The 27,925-nt window shown below is 41.1% G+C and overlaps 1 protein-coding gene across 1 annotated transcript in view; it reads left to right on the top strand.

Moving 5' to 3' along the window:
* LOC115045525 (protein sidekick-1) overlaps positions 1-27,925 on the top strand; it is a 196,860-nt gene that overhangs the window by 130,795 nt on the left and 38,140 nt on the right. The window contains exons 9-22 of the mRNA XM_029505265.1: positions 581-664; positions 2,130-2,324; positions 3,311-3,427; positions 3,584-3,751; positions 4,133-4,235; positions 4,326-4,499; positions 6,470-6,606; positions 7,865-8,012; positions 13,903-14,043; positions 17,250-17,431; positions 20,641-20,756; positions 23,934-24,129; positions 25,973-26,071; positions 27,283-27,474. Of these exons, the coding sequence (XP_029361125.1) occupies positions 581-664; positions 2,130-2,324; positions 3,311-3,427; positions 3,584-3,751; positions 4,133-4,235; positions 4,326-4,499; positions 6,470-6,606; positions 7,865-8,012; positions 13,903-14,043; positions 17,250-17,431; positions 20,641-20,756; positions 23,934-24,129; positions 25,973-26,071; positions 27,283-27,474 (2,052 nt within the window). The remainder of the gene's footprint in view (positions 1-580; positions 665-2,129; positions 2,325-3,310; positions 3,428-3,583; positions 3,752-4,132; positions 4,236-4,325; positions 4,500-6,469; positions 6,607-7,864; positions 8,013-13,902; positions 14,044-17,249; positions 17,432-20,640; positions 20,757-23,933; positions 24,130-25,972; positions 26,072-27,282; positions 27,475-27,925) is intronic.

Below are 27,925 nucleotides of genomic sequence, written 5' to 3'. Positions count from 1 at the left end.
TGTGGTAGCACTGAGTAAGAATATGTAGCAGTCAGTAATATTTTTTTATGTAACGTAGCATTATGGTGATAAACCAGAATATTAGCATTCTTATATTCACATTCAAATCAAGTGAAATTTCTCTGAGCCTCTGTGAGAATTTAAGGAGACGCTGGTAAAGTTGTTTAAAGGGAACAGTTATTGGCAGCAAAATGGAGTAGTTTAAAAAGGTGATTGTTTCCCCTGAGAAACTCGGAAAGTGTGTTTTTCTGTGATTGTGTGGAAGTCATTTCACAGAGAGCATAGACAGAAAACCTGCCTTGCAATGGCACTCAAGACACTTAGGGCCAAAAAGCTGACCTGTTTTTATCCCACAGTGCCAGGGTCTACTGAAGAAGTCTCTTCTCTACTGAAGACTAAATACTTGTTGAGGGCAAACTCCCAGCTTGAATTTTCTTCAGAAATTTAATGATTGAATATGTTTTCTTATTATTAATAAATCAAACATTTTCATGCAGCAGACGGTGTTAGTGTTTGCCGTTCATTTCAGATGTTATTCTACAAATGTAGCCATACAGAATGCTAACTCTGTTTTCTGCAGAGCCCCCGTCTCTGACTGCTCAACCCAGGAGGAAGATCTTTGCTGAACTTGACAGAAATGTAGACATCCCCTGCCTTGCTACAGGTACACTGTGTGTGTGTGTGTGTGTGAGCATCTGCATTAGTCTTGAGGTTTCAGCAAGTTACTTATGTCAGCCCACACTGAAAGCTGGGGGCAGACATCCTGCTGTAGGAGTGTGTTTCCATCCACTTGTTTGTATGAATGTTTTCCATTTGTGCTTAAAAACATTAGCAGCATTGCAAGAAGTTTGAAAAAAAAAAAAAGATTTAAATGTTTTGTTCTTTAGCAAAAAAAGCAAAGAGCAACAAAGTGCAAATGAAACAGACGCAGCAAATAAATCATGATCTACATGAAGCAAGTCAAGCTTCTGCTCCTCTAGAACGATGAAAACATCTGACGGGTTATGTTGTGTGAGATTTGACAGGCACTCACTTAATTGTGTTAGCTTGCTGCACACTCTTTCGTTGCAATGGTTCAATTTGTCAACCCATCAACCCGTTCTCTGCTGATGTCTGTATCCAGATGGGTCATAGAACTGCTCTTAGTGCCGCGTCTATGCTGCCAATGAATGGGACAGTTTGTCACGGGTAGTGGTCATGCTCTGTCAAGGTGACTGTCCATATTGCATTATCCCGAGGTCTGACGTCATTTAGCATGTGAATCAGTAAGATTCCCAGCATCCTGAGCAGTGACCCCACACTTCTGTTAGTGAGTTTAACCATCTTGCACCAAGCTTGAAAACTCCACTTTTTCATAACTCTTGTTTTTAAATGGATTACGTGAAAACTCTACTTAGAGCCCCGCCGGACTAAAAGCTGCTTGCTTCCTCACACACACACACACTGAGTGAGTTTATGTCCTTCCTCTGTAATCTGATACAGTGGCAGTTTAATTAAATAGCAGAGGCCTGGGGGTATGGAAGGAGAGATGGAGGCAGGGAGGAGGAACAAGCAAAAGAAGAAAGGTGTTGTGTAGAGTGACAGAGTGAGGAAAACATGGATGGGGTGAAAAATACTTTACTCGTGTCTGTGAAAGCTTGACGCCAACAGATTGAGAAAGGGTCTGAAATTCATCTTTTCTTCCCTAAGACACCCACTCACTCTCTCTCTCTCTCTTGCTCTCACACACACACACACACACACACACGAAGTGTTGAGATGGAATAATTGCATGAGCCCCCTGCCAAATCTGGCATCTCAGACAGGTGGGTGCTGATACTGTAGGTATTAGGTGTGCTGCTCTTTACCACATATTTTATTCAGGATGTTTTTTAGCCCCTTATGTCACCCTTACACTACCGCCCACACCACACAATCAATATATTATTAGCAGTCATTATGCCTGCATGCATATTTAAAGAGAAAGATTGGATAACAGCGAAGAAAGATTGGCAAAAAAAAGATTGTCTGGTGTTGTTTGGGAGATGGAGCAATATGCTCAGCAGCAGGTCAGAGCAGAATGGCTGGTTATTAAGGAAATTGAAAATTTTCTCCTTCTGTGTGTTTGTTCTTTGTACGCACATGTGTAGGCATCCCCCATCCCAGGATAGAGTGGTATAAGGACACAGTTCCTCTTTCCAAATTGGCCAACCCCCGCTACAAGGTCACCACAGCAACTGGGTTGACAGTGCGCAGGGTGCAGCCCGGAGACGGAGGAATATTCCAGTGCTTTGCTCGTAACGCTGCCGGAGAGACCCAGATACACACACAGCTCCTCGTGTCCAGTAAGTTTTTCTGACACTTATGCAATCTTGTATATATAATCTAGCAGTAGAAACTCTTGTTCTCTGCAATTTCTGCAATCTTTTTTGGTCTGATTTCTTCCTCTCTTGATGGTATTATTAGCTTCCCTACTTACTTCCTCCTGTTTGCACGTTATATGTTATTTATATTAGCTTACATTTGCTGAATTGAAGATTTCTTATCAATCAGCACCCAGTTGCTCTTCATGTGGTCTATAAAAAAAGTCACACCCAACGTTTCCTCAAAATATTCAGTTTCCATTTAAATAAAACAGAAAACAAAAGAAAATAAATCATGTTTATTATACTATTTTTCAAGTGTTTGTTCATTATCTTTCTGTTGCACAAGTGACTGACTCATTGATTTATTGCTTCAGCTCAATGTTTCTTACCACCTCAATTCATTCAACTAACATGAAGATACATGCAGCCATTTGCTGCTGATATGCATTGTGGACTATGACTAAGTGGCCACAGACATTGAAAATTTCATTTGAGAATAACTATTGTTTTGTTTCACAAAGGGAAAATATGTATTAAAGAAACAGCTGATCACAACTCACCTGAAACAAAACGTTCCTATTTTAAAATTCAGGAGGAAGTCAATGTCAGTTAACTGATCTGCCTGTTCTTGATGCTTGGCAGCTGGTGAAAGTTTATATGTATGGTTGTATTTTGCTCTGTAGAGTTGGGTTCTGTTTAGTGAGTGTTTGATTATAATTAAATATCCCCCTGGAGATCCCCCACCACCACCTTCCACATTTATGCGCACTCACGGAGCCCCAGGTAATGAACAAAGCCTCTATTGATCGCAGAGAAAGATTTCACGTTTAGACCAACGTCATCCTTTCCTTTTTCCATTTTCCTGTTTTCTCTTTGTCAGTAAGCATCAGCCATTTTGTACTCAATACCTCGCCTAAACAGCTGCTCTCTCTCCTGTCCTCTCATGCTCTGATTCTTTGTTTCAGGTGTGGCCCCCACTTTTACATTCCCCCCATCTGACCAAACAGTAACTGACGGTAATACAGCTGTGTTTGCATGCCAGACAAGTGGAGCGCCAAAACCTGCCATCACTTGGAGGAAAGGTAACAGGCCACACATGCTCCATGTTACATATGACACAAACACACTGACGTACACCCAGACACACACAGAATGTGTATGTAATTAATTGTGTGTAATGACTTCATGATTTCCCCTCCGCTCAGGCTGATTTTCTTACCGTCTCTCTCTCTCTATAGGATTGCAGGTTTTAGCCAGTGGCTCTGTCCAGGTTCCCCGGTTCACACTGCTGCAATCAGGTGGATTGCAAATTCAACCAGCCAGTTTTCAGGATTCAGGAGAATACACCTGCATCGCCTCCAACTCGGAAGGAACTATCAACTCCACTGGCACACTCACTGTTTGGAGTAAGACACATGAGTGCACAAAAATATATTAAACTGCTCAATATACATTTGCTAAACAGACTAAAACAGACATGGAACAGTTAATTTATCTGAAGCTGTCCAATTGCATTAACTCTGGCTAGTGAACAGCAGTGTGGTTGGTTATTGATGCTGTGGGCTGGTGCTAAGTTAAAATGAGCCTGTGATTGGCCAAGTAGGAGGATGATTGATTAGGCTGGGAACTTATTGATTGGTTCATTTTTGTCAGTAGGCCTGTATGTATATATCTGAGCAGAAGACAGGAAGAGAACACTAAACAAGTTTAATTTAAAGCAATGCTTTTATCCCACCTGCAACACGTCCCTACTCTGTGTTTCACTCTTTCTCTGTGGTGTTTTGCAGGTCGTACAATCATTTCTGTGCCTCCGACAGACCAGCGTGTTATCAAAGGAACCACTGCTATTCTAGCCTGCAATGCTACACATGACCCCAGAGTCAATATCAGGTAGACTTTTGTCATTATACACCTTCCTCCTTATTTTCCATATGGTATAAATAAATACAAATAGAGCACAAGTATACCTCTATGTTCCAGTTTCAAGTGGGATCGTGGTGGTGTGCCAGTCCTTCCAACCAGTGGTGGCCGTGTTTCTGTGCGCCAGAGCTCTCTCACTATTGGCCAGACTTGGTCAGGTGACATTGGGGATTACACCTGCACTGTGACATCACAGGCCGGCAATGACTCTCGATCTGCACGCCTTGAAGTCATGTGAGTTCCAAGAATCCTGAAAGCAGTTTGAAACATGTCACCTGTTATATCTGCCCATGGTGTATAATTCCTGAAAAACAACATAATAGAGCTTCCCATTTCTCAACAGCTTGTTCTCCTTTATATAATCCAGTTTTGTTTTTGATTTTTGAGAGAATTATCTCATCTTAGATTTATGTGTTAGTGATATAAGTAGTAGATAGTGAAATGCAGAACAGAACATCAATCCAAAAAAACTAAGTGTGACTTGTTTTCTTCCTTGGGATTGAGCACAAATAATGACTTTGACTTTTTGTGAAGCAATCAAGTGGGAAACAGGTGATCCCTAACTAGCAATCTGGGTGATTCAAATTGGAGATATGATTGGCAGGGAGGGTGCTTTGGAGTGGAGCACAGAAAAAATTCTGGAAATGATTGGCTGTACAGAACAGAACTTTGGCAAAACACAAACAAAGTATCATCTGATTTAAATTTTGCTTAATGAAATAATGGCTTGTTTCCTATAATAACCGTGCACTGTTAGGGGCCAGACACACACTTAAACAAAAACACATCAATACCCTTAAAACTGTAAGGATGTGTGCTAATGTAGGAATTACAGTTAAGGATCATGTCTGTACATGCAGCACACTCACTGCTATCTGCTGCGTACAGTGACGACGTGCATTTGTACGTATATTGTGTTAATTTGATGTATGTGTATGGAATCCTGCAGTTCTGGGGAAAAACATTCAAAACATGTTCCTTTCCTGTGTGTGGTATCACTATGCATCCCTGAAACTCAGATTAAAAACATGGCACGCATATTTCAAGCTTATCCCAGGCTCCGTTCAACACAGCCTCATTAGAGCCAATGTGAGAGAACGCTGTCAGGTAGTGGCCTTTATATATTAATAGGTACTTGTATAATATATTTATAAAAGGCACTTATGATATATTAATACAATTGCAGGGTAGGAAAGAGATAAAACATGAGTCCACATCCCTCTGAATTATGGAAAGACAAGAGGTTACATGTGTCAAACTCAGAGGGAGGGAGGGGATCTCTGTTTATGGCTCTGTGAAAACATGTGGGGAACGCCGGGATGTCTGTGCGACTGCGTGTGTGCAGTTGTGTATGTGTATGAGTGACATTCTCGTTAGCTCAGTATCAATGGGTCATAAAGGCTAACAGACACCGGTGGTTGAGGAGACAGACTAATTACCAGCAGGTTATTGGTTCAACTCCCGCAAGACCCATCCATGTGTTGTGAATGCTTGTGTGTGTGTGTGTGTGTGTGTGTGTATTTGTGTGGGCTGTGTGAAGGTAGTTGTGCTAACATTCTCTAAGCTCATCCATTAATTAATACGATCATGTCAGCTCAGAATAGAAAACATCGTTCTCATTTTTCCCTGCTCGCTCTCTCTGTGCCTCATTCGCCACCATCCTGCTTCTTCCCCTCCTGTGTGCTGCCCCCCCAACCCCTCCGCTAACATTATGTCTTACTCTCTATTCAGCTCTCTCCCATTCAACTCCACTATGTACTTATGTCACTTTCTAACTTGATGCACAATTGAATTTTAAAAACTAAAACCAATTAGAAGCAAAAACAAAACTTTGCATAATAATCTACACGGTGGACTTGAGTTTTCCAATGATTTCTACAACTGCAAGTTGTTGCCATGGGAGTCCGTCCTCGCCACCCATTCCACATAATGAAGGTGAAGGTGACAATAGCAGCACATCTCATCATGTAGCTAGCTTTAGAGGTACTGGAGAGCATATTTTGTTACATTGAGTTGACTGAGCTCAGCTGTATCCTGTCTTAGTGCCAAGATAACACAGCCAGCAGCACTCTAGCGCTTCATATTCAGCATACAGAAAGCAAACTTAAATCCCCCCTTAAACATTTGGTTGTGGTTGAATTACTAGACGAATATCTGTGAAATTCACACTGCATGTGCTCTTTTCTTGTTTTTGTTGTATTCAGTGAGCTGCCACACTCCCCTCGCTCCCTGACGGCTCGTCTCAACGACTCTGACTCCCGCGCCGTCCTCCTGTCCTGGCTACGCCCCTTTGATGGGAACTCCCCTCTGCTGTCTTACCTGCTGGAGCTATCTGAGAACAGTACGTGGGCATGTGTGCGTTTCCGTGTGTGTGTATGTGTGTCCAAGCGTTCTTTATGGTCCCGGTGTGGCAAACAGCTGTTCACTTGCTGTCTACCAGGTACTGACACACACTCATTTACAAGAGGCCGACATATGGAGAATGTTGTTGCTCCGTAAATTAAATGTTCATCCAGGTTCCCTATAAATAAACTCTTAGCCACATACACACACACACACTCACAAACACAGCCTCTCTCTTGCGGCCTCTCCCTCTTTTTCTTGCTGTCTTTCACTCTCTCTCCCACAGATGTTTTAACAGCAGGCCGGCTCTCTGTCAGAAGAGAGAAGGACTGAGGAAAAGACTGACAGGAGACTCAGACTGCAGGGAGATGGCTGTGGAGCTGCTCTAACTCCCACTCATGCTCTAAACTAATGGGGTGGGGGTATTGGGGAACATTACATGCAGAGCCAAGTGCTTGGCACATGACTGTGGGAGCTGCACTGATGGACAAATGTCAAATGTTAATGTGGTTTGACATTTTAAGTAATCTTCATTTCGATAACTTTTGGGGGCAGCAGCATGAACGAGACTTTAAGTTTTCTGCTGTCATCTCAGCGGCTGCTCTGTATACCAAAGTGATGTGAAAAAATGATGCATTATCATGAGAGACAAGAAAAATGTGGCGAGGGTTAAAACCAGCGTCAGAGGAAGAGGAGGAATACTGAGTCTAGACATCAATTTCAGCAAAAACTAAGCACAGACTGTGAAGAGTCCAATGTACTGTAGTTTCTGTTTTATTTGTGTGAATGTTGTGTATGAGTTTTGGGGTTATTGTTTTTGTTTTCTTTTGTTTTTTTTGCTGCATTATGACTATATGACTATATGACTATAAAGGCGATATATTTCTGTCAGACTCTCATACATTTGATGGGTTTGCTTGAAATGGGACTTAAACTTTCCCACCCTATTATACCCATAGACCTGTGGCTGGTGCATTGATAATACTGTAGCTGTCTGTTGTATCTTGAGGAAAAAGATAAACTGGAAACAATATACAGCAACATCTGTGCTTCATTATTAATCTCCCTCCTCTCATTCTCTAAACTTTCTTTCATGTTGCATCCTTCAGCTTACCACCCTTCATTCCTACCATCCATCCTTCTTCTGGCTTTTATCTATTCCATTTGCTCTTTACTTCTGATTCATGGGTTCTGAATCTTTCTGTTTGTCCTGCCAGATATTATCAGCTCGTATCTTTGTCTTGTCTTGGGTCTAGACTCTCCGTGGAAGGTTTACCTATCAGAGGTCGATCCTGCAGTGACTGAAGTATCAGTGGGAGGACTCACACCTGCCAGGACCTATCAGTTCAGACTTTGTGCTGTCAATCAAGTGGGCAGGGGTCAGTACAGCGCCGAGACACAGAGGTAGGTTCAGGATATGCACATTATCAGACACACACAGTCATTTACAGGCACCTGGGACACACACACACACACACATCACAACCCTTTTACTCAATGCTTCTTGTGAAACCACCCTACTGTTTCATAGATTTTTTCCAAAAGGACATGAAACCAATTTTTTATGTAGAACATGCTATGATTTGTGTGAAGTACTTTTTTTTGTACCCAGTTCCATCTCTGTGTAATAGACTTGGTCACACTGCCTTACACAAACTGAAACCTTTCTACAGTCTAAAGGCATAGCGTATGCACCTGCACACACTCTAATTTGTGACTCCAAGTGTGTGAATGTGCGTGTGAGAGTGATAGTGTGTATGTTATCATGGGGATGAATAGGAATATGGGATTCAGAATGGGGATGAAACAGGGATGGGTTCTAACAAGGCGAGGGTGAAGGGAGCAGTCCTTTTTGTTTAGAATCCATTTCCATCCTTTTCAATGAGCAATTTATATTCATCACATCCATGCTGTAGATGTCTGCATGTTTGTGTGTGTGTATTTTTCCGCCAGAGTCCTTTCATTGCACATAGTGAACTAAGCAGCAAAAATGATGAAATTAACGGTTGTGCATGTCTTTGTGCACAAGTGTGTGTAAAAGGGAGTGTGATTTGGCCTAAAAAGTAAATAAATTGCTGTGCAGATGTTTTATGTTTTGTGTGTGTCTGTGGAAGAGAGAGTGTGTGTGGTTGTGTGTTTATCCCAAGAGAAAATGCTAATGGGGGTAATTATGATGCCTTAGCACTGATGGAACTGGATAGAGTGAAAGAGGGTTGGAGGAGGTGTGGCAGGCCTCTTAACAAGTTTGCCCCTGAACACACACATACGCCAAATCCCTGACACTCATGCACAATACAACAGATGTGGTGATTCATTGTAAAGTAGACACCACCATCTACACACACACAAAAACATGGTTTTGTCTGGCTGAAGAGACTGACCATACACAGATGCCAGTTGTAGTTCTGCCAAATAGACTCTCAGCAACAACGGCAGCTGTGGACAACAGCGCATGCACACTCGCACACGCGCACACACAAATACACATACCCACATTTAAGCGCAACTAATACACTTCAGGTTATAGTCCGCTTCCTTTTCCTTCCTTGCAGCTCTTTGACACGCTACTCAAGTTTTTGTTGCACATTCTCACCTCTGTTCTCTTTTTATTCAAAGTATTTGATTGCTTCTTATTTTCTGTCAATACCTTTCTTCTACATGTACCAGGGTATTGTGTCCAATAGCCATTCTGCTGCCTAGTTTACAATCCGAGGTTGGTTGTTAGTGGCCCTGGAGAATAGATTGGATTGAACCTTTCCAAATGAATGACTGGCAGTAAGACAAGTCATCACTGGTCAGTGTATTACACCAGATGGATACCTCTCTTTGGTGGGTGTTTGTTTCATACGTAACTGCGCACACTCTCCTTCTCATCTGCTGGATGCTCGCCTGGATAAGACATGCACATGATTAGTTGCAGATGCCAAGGGGAGGAAGAGTGAGGCAGAGTAAAAATGTCCTGCAGAAGTTAGGAGTGCCAAATGAGAAGGATGACAAAATGCAGTAATGTGGACAGAGTGAGGGAAGGGAACAGAGAGTGAAGAAGACGCTTGTAATATTGATGACAAAAAGCCCTTATTAAAGTTTGAACGTCCAGCTGCTGCTACACTCTCCCTTTCTGTTCCTGTCCTGATTAGACTCTTTATCCTAACAGTATAAATGCATGTTTTTTCTTCTTACCCCATTTGCCCCTCCCAGTCATTACCATTGGCTTTTTTCTTGCTTCTCCTTATTCAGGACAGTTCACATGAGCGATGCATTGCAAAGAAAGTGTCCTGAGAGAGAGACATCCACTTATTGTGTACGAATGTGATCAAAGCTAAAAACATTATCTGTAAATACAGAAACTCTTTTCATTAATCAAATTATGCCATCTGGAGTGCCACACACACACAGATATGCTAATATATAATAACCTACACTGAAACTCTAACCATCTGAAAAGACAAGGCAAAGATAATGCAAATAATGGTTTGAACTCTGCCCTCAAAACCAGAAAATATAAGGTGCAAGACAAAATACACTCGTACACACATTTTGAATAAGCATACACATTTTCAATGTGCATGGAATTGTTTAATTAATGCCGAAGAAGGTTAGGAGTTTTGAGACGTACAGGGGATTTGCCTTTTGCTGTGGCCACAGATTTGCTAAAGTTACCAGCAATTTTCAGCAACAAAAAAATGTGAGGTGACATGAGACAGAATAGGTTGATTAGGTAACAACCAGTTTTAACAAACGGTAATGGCTCACCACAGTGAAATGTCTGCATAACAGTAGAAAGGTTCATGCACTGACACTTTCCAGACAGAGGGTAATCAGATGTAACTGGCACTAGCATACATCGATTACTCATTGTTTGCAAAAGCTCTAATCAGGTTGGAATTAACTAAACCCATAAACTGATGGACCACCCGTTTTGATGCAGGTCATTAGTGACTGCACTCATCATCCATATAATCATGTTTGTACACAGATGAGAGCAGGTAAACTGTGATTATTTGTTTTGGGAGAGAGAAAGAGGAACTACAGTAAAAATCTGTGTGTGTGTGTGTGGGGGGGGGGGGGTATCTTTTCATGGTTAATTTATAATATGATACAATAAATACAGTTTTATGTCAGTTTTATTTTATTTATTATTTATATATATTTTATTTTTATTTATTATTTAATTTTTTATGTTCTTCACGCCAGTATACACCAAGACAGACATCTACTGTCATATATGAATGGCTTTGAAGCAGTTTTGCTGGTAATACATTCATGAAGAATGTCTTCGACCCCTCAGGTGATAAAACCACAAATGTAATGATTATTGATGTGACAAATACAAGGCACATAAACAGCAGGAAATGTGTGCCACAGCTGGTTTGTGAGAGCTTGCCCAAAGTGTGCCAGCCTCCTCCATTTGTGCAGTTTTTAACCTCCAGCAAAACAGCACAACATTTAAAGGAGGCCAAAAATGAGCTCACTTTCCTGTAATCTGACACCTTAATCCTTAAATGTCAGATTATAGGAAAATGAGTTCACTTTCGGGCTTTCATAGTTAGCGCTGTTGCCCCACAACAAGAAGGTTGTGGGTTTGGTTCCTGGCCTGGGGCCTTTCTGTGCAGAGTTTGCATGTTCTCCCTGCGTGGGTTTCCTCCCGCCGTCCAAAGACATCATGTTTGGGTTAACTGGTGAGTCTAAACTGTCCGTAGGTCTGAGTGTGCGTGTGAGTGGTTGTTGGTCTCTGTCTGTCTCTGTGTGTTGGCCCTGTGATGGACTGCTGACCTGTCCAGGGTGACACCGCCCTCCCCAAATGTGAGCTGGGATTGGCTCCAGCACCCCATGACCTGCAAAGATGAATGAATGGATGAAGCTCATTAATCCAGCTGGTTGTCACATCACATCTGCTTTGTTTTTTTTTTTTCTTTCTCTCTCTTTTTTGTTTATTTCTACTGCCCTCTGTTTCTGTCACTCTGTTTCTCAGCCCTGCTGAACCTACATTTTCCCATCATGTTTGAATACAGGCTGACTTAACATCCTGGTAACACTGTTAAATTTCAGAGTCGGTATGTTTGTGGATTTAGTGAAAAAGCCAGTGGGCACTAAACTGTGGAGAATGACACAGATAGAAACTTTTACTAATTCCCACAGCAAAGAGTCTCACAAAACTACCACACATACATACACACTCTAATAATGCCCTCTGTAGCTTCATAACAAGGAACAGAGAAAGTGTGTCGCACAGTGTTCAGACAGTGTAGTTGTATAGTGTGGTTGCAGCCCATGTATGGGTACTTTATCGTGAATTTTTGTAGCTATTTAGGAGGCTGTGAAGTGGTGCATGAAGAGGTGCCGGTGTTGGGGTTTGTATGTTTAATCTCTTGTGTGATGTTGATGTCCTTATTCTGAACCTAATGTATGAAATATTTACTCATGAATGGTTCAAGCGGAATTAAGGCAATTCATAGTTTCAGAGTTTTTTCTATCAAGTAAAAAGTGTGTCAGTGTGAATTTCTGTGTTTTATTTGCAGCCAAACAGTGACTGTCTGAGCGTGAATTTGTGCATGTGCATTAATGTATGTCATTAGTTTCTGTCAAAGGCAGTGGCACAGTTGAGGATTATATATACCCCATTTCCAGGTGGCTACAGTAACGTCCATCTCATTCATACACCACCCATCAGACTGTGGATGTGTGTGTGTAGATGTCTATGACTGCAGCACTGGGTGCTGCCTGACAGTGCCTAGCCTAATGGAAGTAAAGCATAGCTGTAAAACCACTGGCCTGTGCCATATATCCGCCTGCAAAAGTCTCTAGCTAACAGCTTTTACAGCCCTACTTTTCGCACATACATATATATCTGCACACATATTTATAGGCACATACAGATTCAGACACACAAATACAGAGAGCCATACCACAGCTAATGGCTCAGTAGCTTATAGAGAATCATTCAGGGAGAGATGTGGTGCAGAGGGGAAACAAGGGGGGTCGAAGAGAGAAGGTAATGTAAATCTCCAGACATAATCCATGGAAGGGAAAAGACCATCGGAGACAGGAGACTATCTTAGGCTTGGAGAAATGTGTTTGTTGTGTCATTTGTGTTGTGTTGTGTATGTGTATGTGTGTGTGTGTGTGTGTGTGTACGCAAGAGAGGGAGAGAGAGAGCACATATGGCTCTGATTACATTAGCTGAGCTGCTTACAGTAAAACCAGAGGCTGACCAGCTCAGCCTGTGTGCTCTACCAACCATGAGAGGGCTTTGAGCTTTAATCACGGACGGGGCTGGGAGGGGAGGGAGGCTTACAGAGAACAGGAAGGAGGAACAAGATGAGTAAAAGATAGATGGATGAAATAATTGAGGCCAAAAGGGTATGATGGATGAAGGTCGAAAGTTTGCAGATAGGGGAGAAAAAATGGAGAAGTAGTTCAAAATGTCAAAGGAAATATAAGAAAATGGTTTGGATTCAGGAAGAGGGCAGAGAGAGTGGCAGATCTTTCTCTCCCACTGGAAATAAAAAGACAAGCTCTCTACATGTTCCCTACTAATGGTGGTTAAACTATTGCTGTCAGTGTACGGATGGATTACCGGGCCGATTGTGGTGCTGTAGGGAGGAGGTTAACATAAAAACTGCTGTACACTTACAAAGAGTTTAAACAGAAGTAGGAAAACCACTGATCATAAAAATCAGAGTGCAACATACAAACAGTAAATGAGACACAGACATCTCTTCTTCTCTGCTGCCAGTGAGACACTATAGTGATCCAAGTCGTACTGGGTTCACAAACGCTACATTTGTTGTTTTAAACACCCAATCTGAGCTCAGTCATTCCCAGGAGAAATCCTCGGGAGCACTGGAAGTGATGCGTTTAACGTTTTCCTTCAGCAGCAGCAACGGTGGTTTGCTTGAAATAAATGATCAATATAGCCAGCAGTGAAAAATAAATGTTTTAAATGAAATTGGATGAGAAGCCATGACGAAGATGAACACAGAATTCAGTCAGAGATGTATCTGAGCTGCTTGAGCTTTGAGGTGATTCTCTACAAGTTTCAGGTCTGTCCCATGAATGTCTCCAGTGATTTAGGATTAGCAAAACTACTATAAAATTCTCTTTTAGCCAAGTTACCTAATATACTGTTCCTGTCTGTCTCAGTGAGGTTGGCTGCCAGATGAAACTTTGAGTTTTTCAGTAATACAGATATTCTCATTACTGACATGAATCCTATATAAACTTAATCAAACAGATTTTTCTCTCTGCTCTTTCTCTCGTTCTTCTTTCTCTGTGTTTGGTGTATGTGTTTTAGATTAATGCTCAGGGAGGAAGCACCCAGCGCGCCTCCAAAGAATATTGTGGCCAGTGGACGGACTAACCAGTCCATCATGGTCCAGTGGCAGCCTCCACCAGAACCTCAGCTCAACGGAGTCCTCCGAGGATATGTCCTGAGGTAAATAATGACACATACACACTGTATGTAATACTGTAAGAAGCTCTGGCTGGTTGGTGTTTTTACCACAAAGTGCTTTTGCAAAAAATTTGGTTCAGAGGTTTGTTGGCATAGTGACTACCTGCTGGCTCATTGATAACTACAAAAACATTAGCTATTCAAGTTAGTGCTAGTCAGCCAAAATATCTGGTGGTAAAGTAAAACCCCTCAAACGATGGACATCGTTTCATTCAGTGAGTTTATAAAAGACGGTAAATAAAGCTTTGTGATGGTCATTTAGAAACAGAAGAAGCATTTCTCTTCTGTGTAACACTTTAAACATCAACAAAGTAAGTTAAACAATATTGAATGGTGCCACCCGACTGATGGCCTGTGATAGCTTTGTGCATAGAGGATGGCTGGTCACAGACTCAAGTTGAAGACAACACAAAAAATAGTATTTTCTTCACCAACAAAGTAACTACTTGCTGATAAATATTACCAAAGTGTAAATAAGTGGCTCAAAGGGTTTTGTGGTTCGCCCACTAAGTAAGTAGGTTTCACCGACCACACAACCTGCTCCAGTTATTAGGCAAGATAGGGACTATATGTGTAGAGAAAAGGCGCTATCTGAGTTTGTGTGAGTTTGTGTGCGCATGACAAACAAGTGTTGTACATAACAGCACTGAAGTTTCAGAGAGTCAGCAGAATAACTGTGATAATTCACATTTGTAGTAACATTATCAGTGTGCGGGAGCACCTCTGATGCAGTGTGTTAGCTGTTTGAGATGGGCTGTGTCATTGGATCTGGGTGATGAATGATGAGTGATCTCTCATCGAGAGAAAGTCAAAAGTGTATGTGTATTTCTCCCATTAACTTGTTGTTAGCAGTAAAGGTTGTTGCGGTGATAATTTAATGTCGGCATCCTTTGCATGTAACTGATGCTTGCGACCCTGATAAGCACACACACAGAAAAACGCAGACATACACTCTAAACAACTGACATTTAAAATCTGTTTTTGCTGTAAATCAAGAGAATTGGAGGAGATCGATACACTTACAAACAGAATGTCACTTAGTTCTGTTTTTCTAGCTTTTGTGCTTCTTCATTGTACATTTTTTCTGCTCTGACAGGTACAAGAGAGACTGTCAAACCATAAGCAGTTGTTTCTACACTCCTGCCCACCTTTGAAACTGAGCGATTATCAGAAATGCTCCCATGTTATTAAATTTAAATAGCCATTCAATGTATTTGTTATTGTATTGTGGGTGGGTTCATTCTCAGAAATATTGACAACCAGAGAGAGACAGTTTTTGTCCAACCCAATGTCATCATTAAACTACAGAAACAGTTAAAAAGTTTTGAAATAGTGTTTTTTCTATAACTGTGACAACTGTGAGAAATAACATAACAAACCTTGTATTCATTCTTTTTCAGATCGCCTATTTTCAATGTTAGAAGATGGCACAGCTATCCTGTGTATAACAGTGGCTGCTGGGTTGTGTGTATGAGGGAAGGGTTCTTCCCATCATTTAGAAACTGTCAGGTTTTATGAAGGTTCTTCACAAAATGCTGAAGGCTGCAATTTTTTCTGAACAATTTAATGAAAAGAATTGAAGCAGCACTGTGTTTACATGTGAGGAAATAACCTACACGGATGGATGTTCGAAACACGGACCAGCTGAGAAATTGTGCCATGGGGGTATTTTAACTGGGATACTAAAGACCATGTCCGCAGAAAGACACCTACAGCACATGCACATAATTAGGAAAGCCTCTGTGCAGAAATCTACAGAAATCTGATGTACCAGAATTATATGGTAAAATATATGAGATCAACTTTTATGTCACAGGATTCATTTTTGTAGTCATAATGCACAAGATTTAAAAAAGTAAAGCCTCTGATCCTGATAATCAGATATTTACTAAGTAAATACTAAGTAAGCACTAAATATGCACTTCTTTATATTTAAATTTTGAACTACTGCACATTGTTGCATGCTTTTGTTTAAGTTTTTATATCTAATTAAATATCATTAGTTGCAGTTCTGGTGTTTGGTTAGGGTTAGGGTTAGGGTTAGAGAAAATGTGGCACATACAGGTGCATTCTTTCTTAGTTTTTTATTCTATCTCTCTGTTTCTGTCAGACAAGTGCTCTTTACAGATGCTCAGCCTCTCCTTGGACCACTGTCCTTTATTTTGTGTGACACACTGTGTGTAATCAAACTGTCGTCAGCTGCCTTGCATGAATTTGCATATAATTGTGGTGGAAGTTTTCATATTTTTATCCACATTTGCTGTGTTTTCCTCCTAAGCTCCAGAAATCAGATGGAAATAGAAAGACACTCACACAGCTCCATGGTGTCACTTCTGTTAAAATGTTTATAGGACGGATCATCACTCCTCCTCCTGCACATGCCTTTGGATTCTCCTGTTCTATTAGCTGATCCTCAGAGCCCCCTCCTCCGCCACCCACAGTTTGAGTGTCAGTGTGTCAGTTGTAAAGAGACAGAGCAGAAAGGGCTTATTTCCTCTCCACTACAGAGATCCCCTGTCAGCCATCAGTGCCCTCTTGCTGTGTGTATTTATGCTTGTGTGTACGAGTGTGTGTTCAGTGTGTGTGTGTGATAGAGTACTAACTCAGCCAGTGGGATGTTAAAATATGCTCCTTCTTTAAAAAGGTTCCCATATTAAACAACAACATGTGGAGCATTACTCCATTCAGCTCCATCAGATATGTATAATACAATAATACAATAAAAAGTGGTATTACACCTTCCCATCTAGTTGAGTCATATATCCTTTTAAGTGGACGTTTATATCTTATGAGCAGAAGCGAAGGTCTTGAAGCTGCTATTCTGAGACGTCCACCTGGCTTGAAGGGCTTTTATCCTGACATGATTCAAAGGCATCTACACCAAGAGAAAATTTCTGAGCGGGCGTTTTTCTGTCTCTTAAATGGCCAACACCAGATCCTTGCATGTTTAATTTATTTCAACATCTGGGTTCAGCCCTGTACATTAAGGATGTCATTAAGATTTTATTGTAACATATAATAAAATATCGTTAAGCTGTGTGCAAAGCAGCTAATAGCTGAGGATGTTTTACTATGAATGAAGGTATTTTACGTTTATTTCTTATATACACTCGTTTGAACTGACTTACAGTGACTTACTTTTTCCGGACAACCCAACCCAGTTTGTGTGTGTGTGTGTGTGTTCGTAGGTACCGTCTGGCAGGGCTGCCAGGGGATTATCAAGAGAAGAACATCAGCAGCCCAGAGACCAACTACTGCTTGCTGAAGGATCTAATCATCTGGACACAGTACCAGATCCAGGTGGCTGCCTTCACTGGAGCCGGCCTGGGCATCTACAGCAGCCCTGTCACCGAGTACACTCTGCAGGGAGGTGAGCGAAGGTTTTTTCTGTTTCACTTATGGGGGCCAAAGCAAATGGAAGATGTTCTCACACATTATGTAAATCACCAATTCATTAGTACACAAAAATGGTATACACTGCTATTCTTGCATGAATACTTAAGCAGCATTATATTTGCCTTTACATTACTGCTGTAATTAACTTCCCAAAAGGATTTTGCTTGCTCCTACACTCATTAAATCCTGGACTGAAACAGGCATAACAGCAGGGAACGCCTGCATTATGTTTTTACTAAGTTATTATGTTATATTTGGGGGTAAATGTGTCTACATTTGAGGCTAAATTTGAGTATTTTGTGGTGATCAAACAATTACAGTAAAAGATTTCTATTAAATTGTAAAAAAAAAAAAAAAGAAGAGCCAGCAGTTGCTTCCCTTATTCTTGATTGCTGACAGCTCTGACAGTGAAAATGCCGGACTTCGGTCACGCCAGTTGGGAGACGTGTCGCCTCTTATTATTTCTTATTAAAGTTTGATGTGAGTACACATACACAGTACATACACATCACAGTTACAAGCAGCCATGATCAGTCCAGCCACAGGCTGACAGACTTCGCCTTTAGAGATAGGACAAGGTACTCATCTTTGACAGGAGCTAGTCGACGCAGTTAAGACTTATTTTAAAGTCACTCCGGAGGCATCCCCTTAAAGGCATATCAGCTCCAGCTATCTGGAAGGAGACCCCAGGGGGCGACCCAAGACATGCTGGAGGGACTACATCTCCCTTCTAGCTGACAAGCACCTTGAGCTGGATTGGCTTCACCGGGAAAGTGTCTATATTACTCTATAAAAATATTATGATATATAATTTTGTGTTGATTGTAATAAACATTCCTGCACAGAGTAACACACTTTCAACTCTTCAAATGTAAATCAAAGACGTGGTTGTGAAAGAGGGAAGGAGCTAAGGGAGGATTGTAAATGTAGAAGACAAGAAGTGGTCGTTGGGGTAAATCTCTTTTAAACATGTGCTCTTTCTTCCTGACTTTTATTCCGACAGTAAATTATCATTATTACAGATGGGCTGAGCTCCACACACACACATACACACACACACGCACACGTGCACATAAAACTCACAGTCATTATTACAAGAGTTCAGGACAGGTTTATAGACTCAGGAGAGGGAGTTAGGCTCATTAATTATTCTAATGTGGTTTAATGGGAGTGGCTGCAACGGATTGGACATTTTCTCTCCCTCACTATCTTTGAGGGTGTGTGGTTGAACTCAGGATTAGACTCTGATAACGTTGCTCTTTTCCAGCTCTCTCACATACAGCCATAAGTGCAAACTAAGATTTCTCCAGGGGACAGAGTTTAGTGTTTTATCTGTAGCTGTGAGCTGAGAGGGGTTAGAAGCCGCTCCCCTGGAGTACAGTCAGCATGGCAGGGGGGGAAGAGCATCTTTAATATCAATTAATCTTCAGTCTCCCTCTCTGTCTTCTCATGCCTTGGTTCACTCACTCTCACTGCCTCTTGCCTTCCATTTTTCACTGCTTTTCGTTTTAGACTTTGCTCTTAACTCTCTTTCCTCTTCACTTTCCCTGCATATCGTCCAGCCACCCTGGCTGACATATAAATTGTAAAGGGCACTCCCATCATGCAACAGTGCATCATCACTCTGTGGCTTTCCAGTATCAGCATAATCCCTTTACTATTTAATCACCGTAACACGTGTCCACAAGCACGCACGTACACACAAACAAATGCTCTTTAGTGTTTTCTTGGAGCCTTTCCCTTGTGCCCCCAGCTAATTCAATGTAAGATGCAAAGATTGATATGCAGAGACAGAATCGCACACACGCAATAAAAAAGAGATGTTCAGAAAGAAAGGGAAAAAAAAACCACTCTCTTAAAGAGACCCTGTTTCTTAGCGAGGATGAATGTATCTGTAGCTTGTGAGAACCAAACAAGCTGAGCTCTTGTTGACCATATTTACCTCCTGCCGGCTTACATTTTCCTTCAGATTGAACAATGAAATTACCATACATTGGAAAAGTGCCACAAAATACAATGTGCATTCGATATTGTTACATTTTGACTATCATATCGCTGAGCAGTCTTTATCCAGTGAATGACAAATGCCTCATACACACTTTACACACCCTTCAAAAAAGCTTTGGAAATTACAACTCTTCTGATTTGGCTTGTCTGAAAACGCACATCACAGAACTTTTAACTGTTGAATTGATTCCTTCCTATTCCTAACTGCTAGTTTTTCATTGACAAATTTCATCAAGGTATTGCGGCATCAGTTCCAGACTATAATTTTAACAGAGCCTTAATTAAAAGCAGAAAGTAATAATAACCAGGTAATGAGTTCAGGTGAGAGACTGTATGATTCAGTGTTGGAGCTTTCTGGAGCTTTCAAACCATATTTACAAGTTAAAACTGGGATTTTCGATGATGCAGTTTCAATTTTGTCTTCCAACTTAAATCTGTCTTTGGAGGTGTCCACCTCAATGGGAAGTGCAGTGTTTCCATTGTAGCTTAAGCACATGTTGATAAAACATCATCATTCTTGGTATACAATGTAATTTATGATCAATAAATCATGATGAACTATGAAGGCGCATCAACCAGGTAATAAAGGTAGATAGTTAGGTGAGTAATGTGGCCTCAAACCAACAAATCCAGTGAATGAATCTAACTTTCTATGGCCTCCATCTGGCTGCCCAAGGTCACTGAATGAAAAGCTAAATAGATTTGATTTATCCTTTTAGGCATCTTCTTGAACCATAATTTTTCAGAATCAGTCACTGATGGGTCACCAGCCTAATCTCACTTAGTCATTCCTACAGTAATAATATGCAAAATGCATAAATGCAAAATACAATAGATGAGAGGAGTCTCTTTGAGAAATTAGGTCATTTTGGAACAAAGAATAGAAGGAAAGGTTTGGCATTTAGCTTTTGCAAGCTTAGCAGAATATTTTAATTAAGAAAAGAACTCCATTTCAACATGAAATGTTGAAATATGGCACTATTTGAGGTCTTTTAATCCACTTCTTTTTGAAACTAAAAAGGCATAAAGGAAAGCTTGTTTATTAGTCCTGAGTGTTCTTGGAGCTCAGGGCTCTGTCGCTGTATGTTTTTCCAGTGTCTCTAAGCAGTGCTTCTCTTCCTTCTCTTTCTGGAGCCATCGCAGCTAAATATTTTGTTTTTGTTTGTCTGTATTAAGTTCCCACAGCCCCTCCGCAGGAAGTGGAAGTTGTAGCTATCAACTCGACCACGATCCGCTTCACGTGGAATCCTCCTCCTCAGCAGTTTATTAATGGCATCAACCAGGGATACAAGGTAAGCCTCTGAATGAGATGAATGTTGTGAGACTACTTATATTAATAACTGTGTTTGAGCATTCAAAATGCGGTCTCAGAAATAATCATAATGAAGAAATTCTATGTGAAATATGTGCAGGCTTTCATGTGAAGGTAAAACTCTGTTCTACTTAGTCGACGTATAAAAGAGGCAGTGCAAATTCATATTCATATTCAATTATACGATATGTTCTGTTTCAGAAGAAATATTAAGTTCAAAATGTCTGTTATCTTCAACCTTCATCATCAACATCTTAACAAAAGCAGCACTTGCCCAGATATTAAAAGTAAATTCTTCATCACAGGTGTTTCCAATCCCTGGGTAATTTTGAGCAACCTCCCTTAAAAACATCAGCAACAACTGTAACGGTAAATCCAGACTGTTAGTACTAGTCTTGTAACTCAAAGGTCATGTCCTTGAATGTCCTTGAATGCACGGCCTCACTCCTCTTTACCCAAAGTCAAGCATGCCAAAAAGAATTAAATATGGAGGAAAAAGATGCTGAGAGAATAGGAGCTCAGAACTAGAGCAAAATAAAATAATAATAAAGACGCTGTGAGCAGGGTAATGGAAACCAGGGTTCGAGTGAAGTATTGAATAGTGGAATGATCTATTCTGTATGTACTAGCACTGCTATGTGATTTATTCTTCACTTCGGTGTGGCAGCCAACCCCTAAGGAACTGATTAACATGACAAAGGGAAGACATCACGATCTTGCTGTGTGTCACTGGGTCTGTGTGTTTGTGAGTGTGAGTGTCTTTGTTGGTTGATAAATACTATATGGTTTTTCCATCTGTTTGATGTGGCTGTCTGATCTCGTCTCTGTGTACCACAATCAACAATTCCAAATCAGTGGAGCCCTTTGGAACTGGCACATGTGGTTGGGTGTCTTTGGATGTGTTGTGTGGTTAGAGGACAGTAGATAATGATATTAATTAAAACAGGACATGAAGCAAAGCCTCATTTCATTTCATTCCCCCACACATCAGTGAATATATACAATACCCATAATAGTATAGCTCAAAACTGATGAAAGCCACTTCTGCTGAATTCCACATCTTTCATGCTCCTGATCTAACTGACTTGAGATTTATACAAGTAGGAATAGTAAGAGGGCATTGACTTTGGTAATCGTATGTCTGTCACTGCGTATTGACGCTCATATTTGAGGTTTATTCAGAGCATATTAACAAAGAACAGAGCTACAGTTTTCCGTTACACACATTGCATTTCACTTGAATTGTCATCTTCTTTGCAAGATGCTGCATCAAAGCTGTTTTAACAGAAAATGATGATGCGAAAATATATTTAGAAACCTTACTGAAGTTTTTTAAGTCTTGTACCACAGACTTGGGGAGGCCCGTGTGGCAGCAGAAATATTGAACTGACCTTTGCTGTTGTGTTGTAATGTACCGTATGTACTCTTTAGCAGTCTTAGGGCTTCCATTGCAATCTGGGCCAGAATAGACACGTTTCTACAGCAACAGCAAAACCAATCTTCCCGGCACCCTTTGAAAGTGGACTAGCATCAGACGCCTGAGGCTGCCAGATCAGCACTCTTACTGCACCCAAACTGTATTGTACTGATAATGAATTACAGCTGAGAGCCTATTTTGACCGTGACAACCTTTAGGCACAGAGAAAGCAGCTACTCAACTTTATCTTCGCATCACCAGCTTTTTCCTCTCAGCGCAATGCGTTTTTAATTGGTCACTTCCTATAACGCACTGGGAGGGTAATATAAGGCAGAATATATGCAGCAGAAAATCATTTACTTTGTTCATCCCAAATATTTGTTATTATCTGTTAAGTCTTAACTTACAGTTTTATTCAAAATTAAAACAATATGTTGTAAAGAACATTTGGTGGTGTGCTGCTAAGACCCCAAAAAAAAGCACAGCATGTCACAGCAATCAGGCGTTGAGCAATATCGACTGAGCAACTCAGCGCAACATATACATACATGCATATAATGTCAGTGTCTTATTTTCAGCCTCATGACAACTCTATGATTATTTTATGTAACTCTCTTGTGTAAACTTTATTCTGCATTATACAGGTTATAGCCTTTTTGAGTGACGGGTTAGTTATGTTTACCACAAACTGGCATTCACAGAAGTCTCAGCTCCGCTCACCCCAGTTTTGAATTACCTAGGCATTAGGGACAGACAGACCAGCGGCACAACAAGCAATTAAAATAAGGCACATTGAAAATATAATTTTATTCAGATTTTAAACATATGGCATACAGTTCAGAGTTTTTGGAGTTGATTAATTCTGAGAACCAGATAGCAGCAAAAACCGTGTTTATGACCACTCAACAGAATTCCATCAAAGATTTTAATTCCATTATCATATAAAGCAGGCCTGTTCTTCAGTGCATTAACACACCACAGGCCCTTTGCACTACTTCATTCCAAAGAAATTTCAAATTTCAAATTTTAGGTTTTTGAATATGATAAATATTTGTGCTGTATCAGAGTGTTGCCCCTGGCTTATCTCTCATTATGAAAATGTAAGTGTACCCTCTTCATTGTTTCTGGTTGTGGCTTAACACACAAACAACACAAAATACTGTTGTCCTGAATACAAATAAAGTCTCACAACGGAAACAAATTAACCTTTCATTAGGCGTTTAGTTGGACTGATAATCAAACTTAGTGTTTGTACTTAGATGCTGTTATGACTGGTAATGGCCTGCTGGCAGAACTTATGTTAAGTGCTGCATTCATAAGTAAATAAATGTTTACATTTTAATAAGTTGGGGATGCAGATATATTTCCTTGGAGTGAAACATGAATATTGTTTTGCCATTCTAACGAGTTTGTAAAAAACTTGCGGAAGTTTAAAGTTTGATCAGCCCTATCAAAGCCCTTGGATATTACCCTAATTTGAAAAGGTTCACCATGTTCCATACTGTTCTATTAGAAAGTTGTGTCTCATAAATACAATCTGGTTTATAATATTTGGATTTCATAGCCTGAAGTTTAAAGTACTGATATAAAACTAATGTCCAAAAATAAATGTGGGAAATGTACAACAAACAAGACTAACTGGGATAAACATTTTAAGGACAGCAGTGACTGCTTGGATTCAATAGATAAATATTTTTCATTTAGATGTCAGCAGTGACTATTTTTCTTCATTCAACACAGCTGCTGGTGTGGCCGGAGCAGTCCCCAGAGGAGATCATTGTAGTCACCATCACCCCAGATTACCCAGGTTCACGCCACACAGGATTAGTCAGTGGACTCAAGAAATTTACCTGGTACTTCGGCGCTACTCTCTGCTTCACGACACCTGGAGACGGCCCCCACAGCACGCCCACCCTGCTGCAGACACATGAGGATAGTGAGTTAAATAAACCCAGACACGCATGCACACTTCAATTTGAGTAAATCCAGAATAAAACAGAACGAACACTTTTTCGGGCTCTCCTATGAATAATAATGAAGTGTATTGACTTTCTCTGTGTTTAGTCCAGCTGTTTCTATCAGTGTGATACACAGCTGTGTACACAATATCTACGCCCCAGCAGCCCCAGTATTCTCTTAGGCTCCTACTCTATGCTCACTCTTTTTTAATCTTTTTGTTCTTTGTCTCCCCCTCACACCTCCTATTTATTTTCCCCCTACTGTTTCTCTTTAAAAGGAATTGATTCATATGTTTTCAAGTGCACTGGCATTTATTGCCTCCTGTTCCAGGGATAAATGTAACACTGGCCACTCCCAGTTGCTAGTACACATGCACACAGTCACACCATCAAATAAACACAATAGCCTATAGGCAGGCAGACAAAGAAATTATTACCAACCAGCAATTATCGAGTGGGTAAAGGGATATTAGAAGCCAAGCGTAGACAACTCAAACACACATCAGACGCATACACACTCACGCTGATGTGCACACAGCTGTGGACAGGTATTGATTGGCTGCTGGGTGTGTCGAGGGGTTAACGGTGGGTGTAATTCTTGCTTGATGATAGCTTTGTGTGTGTGTGTGTGTGTGTGTGTGTGTGCGCATACGTAACAATCTACCGTTGGACTTCGAAGCCATTACACACCTCCTGAGAGTGGCTCAGTTAGACAGCGGCAGATATTCAGGGGTCTGCTCTCGGCCACTTTACTGACGATGCTATAGTTGTATCTAAAACTGTAGTTTTACTTTGTTTATTTAAAAATGATTCATTAGTCTAATTTTAACTAACAGTCGTAATGGTTCATGCTCTGCCTCATCAAGGCTGGAGTAAGAATTGTTTTTCCAAGCTCTCTTCACTGAGAGTGGTTTGCAGCCTCAGGCAGGCTTTCCAACTAGAAGGCTTGTATTTAACAAACTAATTACTGAATGGACTTTTGTTATCTTTTTGTAAGACAAGACAAGTCTGCATTTGGATGCTTGACTTGACTGCGTCTATATTCTCAAATTTCATGGTTATCCATCATATAACCCTTTGCCTCTAACACCAGAGACCTTTTAGTCACCCTGGCTGCACTGGGATTGCTTTTGATGTTCTAGATATCAACAAGGAGCAGGATTTGAACCAGATTTTGGCAGCTTATGCTGGGTTCAACCCATGGTTAAATTTGTCCAACATCAAGATGAAAGACTTAAAGACTCTAAGAAAAGAAGTGGAGGTGTCTCTGACCAAGTAACTGTGTTTGAGAAGATTGGAAGATCTCAAGATGTGTGTTCAATCCTTTTAATCCTGAGGGTTCGCGTGCAACACAGGGAGAAGGCTGAAAAGCTCCTGGTGCAATCAGCACTGTGTTGTGTGCATTTTTAAGTCCTGTATTGTCAAGTTGCGGTTTTGCAATTATAAAAGAAAAATTGGTATTGTATAAACTTTATAGAAATAGTGGCTTTCCCTTTAGTCCAAAGGTGTGTGTGTGTGTGTGTGTGTGTGTGTGTGTTGCTGAATGTCTCAGATGAATAGCTTAATCGCTCTGCAGGAAGAGGGTTAGAGAGCCGTAGACAAATTGAGGAATGACAGGCATGCATGCACACCTGAGTGTGCGTGTGTGTGTGTGTAGTGCTCAATCGGAGATGGTGTGTGAAGCTGAAGGGATATTTTTTAAAGTTACACACTTCAAAAAACACTTCAGCTGCTTCTGCTGATTACTGTTGAAAGCCTTAAAATATAACTGATATTATCAAATGTAGATATGCATAACACACCTTTCCTTTTGTTTTTCAGCACCTGGACCCGTTCATCATTTGAGCTTCACTGAGATCTTGGACACATCGCTCAGAGTCAGCTGGGCCGAGCCGGAGGATAGGAATGGCATCATTACTGGTACGAGCATCACAGCCTGAGAGTACAACTGTGAGAGTTTCCAAAATGATAAACAGCCACTGAGCAACTCCACCCAAAACTTCTACTCTTCAGTGTTATTTTCAGCCCCATTAAGAGAAAGTATCTCAAATTAGGTTGACTTAGTGTGTTCTTGTCAGAAAGTAAAGCGCACAATAAATAGAGATAATATGCTCACTGTTTCCAATTAAAATGTATTTATCTCATATGGACAAATATAGAGTGAAGAGTGACTAATTAAAGTAAAAAAAATAGTGAAAAGCATCCCCTTGGGGGCAAACAGCAGTGAGGAGGAACGATAAAACTCCCACAGTTTCTTTAGTATTCTCCAGTTAGTCATTCCTTTTCCTGTCTGGCTTGCACAGACATACACATGTCTCATACTCTGTTTGTGTACAACTGATTCATCATCAGTTAATCCCTTCACTCTGCAGCCTGCTTTCTCACATTATCTCCAACATGCCCTCATCCCATGCCTCCCAACACTCAGGCCGTTGTTTCTGTTGCGTATCTCAGAGCTCGAGGCGAACCATAGCTCCCCCTCCTCTCCCTCACCAAATTCATTTCTGCCTCTGTGGCTCAGTTCGAAAATGGTGTGGGTAAACACGACAAGCTGCTGTGAATTAAGCGATTGACTTACATTGCGTGTGTATTAATGTGTGACATGAGTCGACATGGCTGCAACATGTTCATCAGCACCTACACAACAAGATCCAAGCGGAGCAGCATAAGGCTGCAGTGGCCTCACAATCAGGTGACACACTCAGGAGTTGGAAAATGGTTATTCAGTCAAGGTCACCTTCCACATTTACTCTTTTCTCCTCAACCTGCTTTTCATCCAGCACCTGGTAGGCAGGGAGACTGATGAGGGACTACACTCTCTCCAGGGCTTTACACACAAGTGTTCACACACACGTTTGACGGTAGTGGAGTGTAATGCATGGCTGTGAAGATGTAAAGGGACAGATAGGGATTTTGACGGTGATTACCCCTCCTGCCATCCTTTTTGGCTCTGCGCTCCTTGTAATGTGTAAGTGTGTGTGTTCGTACACTACACACTTTCCCATTCAAATGAATAGGAAAGTTTGTCCAGACTCTTGACTGGTCATGTACATGTGTGCTTGTGTGTATTCATGTCTGCTCGCGGCGATATGCATGTTTCCTAGCACAGCATGTATGTCTCTCCCCTGCAGGATATGTGTTGTGGTGGGAAGTGCCTCACTTAGAGTCGAGTCTTGAGGAGCGTTCGCTCTCCAACTCCACCCTGCAGTACCAACTGACTGGGCTCACCTCCACCACCACATACACACTGAAGGTGGCAGCGCTCACAGCTGCAGGACGGGGTGTGGTAACATCCTCCACCATCTCCACTGGAGTCCCACCAGGTACAATAAGTGCACACAAACAAGCACCCACACACGCACATTGGAGCTTATGACAGCGATCTAAAGAGAAAAAAAAAGATTTTTGCTTGTGTGTGTGTATGAGAGAGTAAGAAAGAGAGAATGTGTGCAGAGTAAATATGACTGATGAGCTCTTACAATGCCATTGTCTTTCCTCAGGCTGATAACTGGCTGTTACTGTGCATCCATGAATCATCACCCCCACAACCAACACACATACACACAACCGCACACTGGAGTTAGTAATTTAGAGAGTGTCTTAGAGAGCGCCTTAGTGTGCAGTTTATTTGTGTGTGTGTGTGTGTGCGCATCACATGCACACTACACTTGTGTGTGCATGGTTAGTTTGTATGACTGGACTAAAGCCAAGTTGCAATCATTATTAGAGCTGATTAACTGCAAATGGCAGTTTAGTGGAATGCAGTGACGGGAG

This window comes from Echeneis naucrates, chromosome 1 (assembly GCF_900963305.1).
Source record: "Echeneis naucrates chromosome 1, fEcheNa1.1, whole genome shotgun sequence".
Lineage (NCBI taxonomy): Eukaryota > Metazoa > Chordata > Actinopteri > Carangiformes > Echeneidae > Echeneis > Echeneis naucrates.
This window is presented reverse-complemented; position numbering and strand designations above follow the sequence as displayed.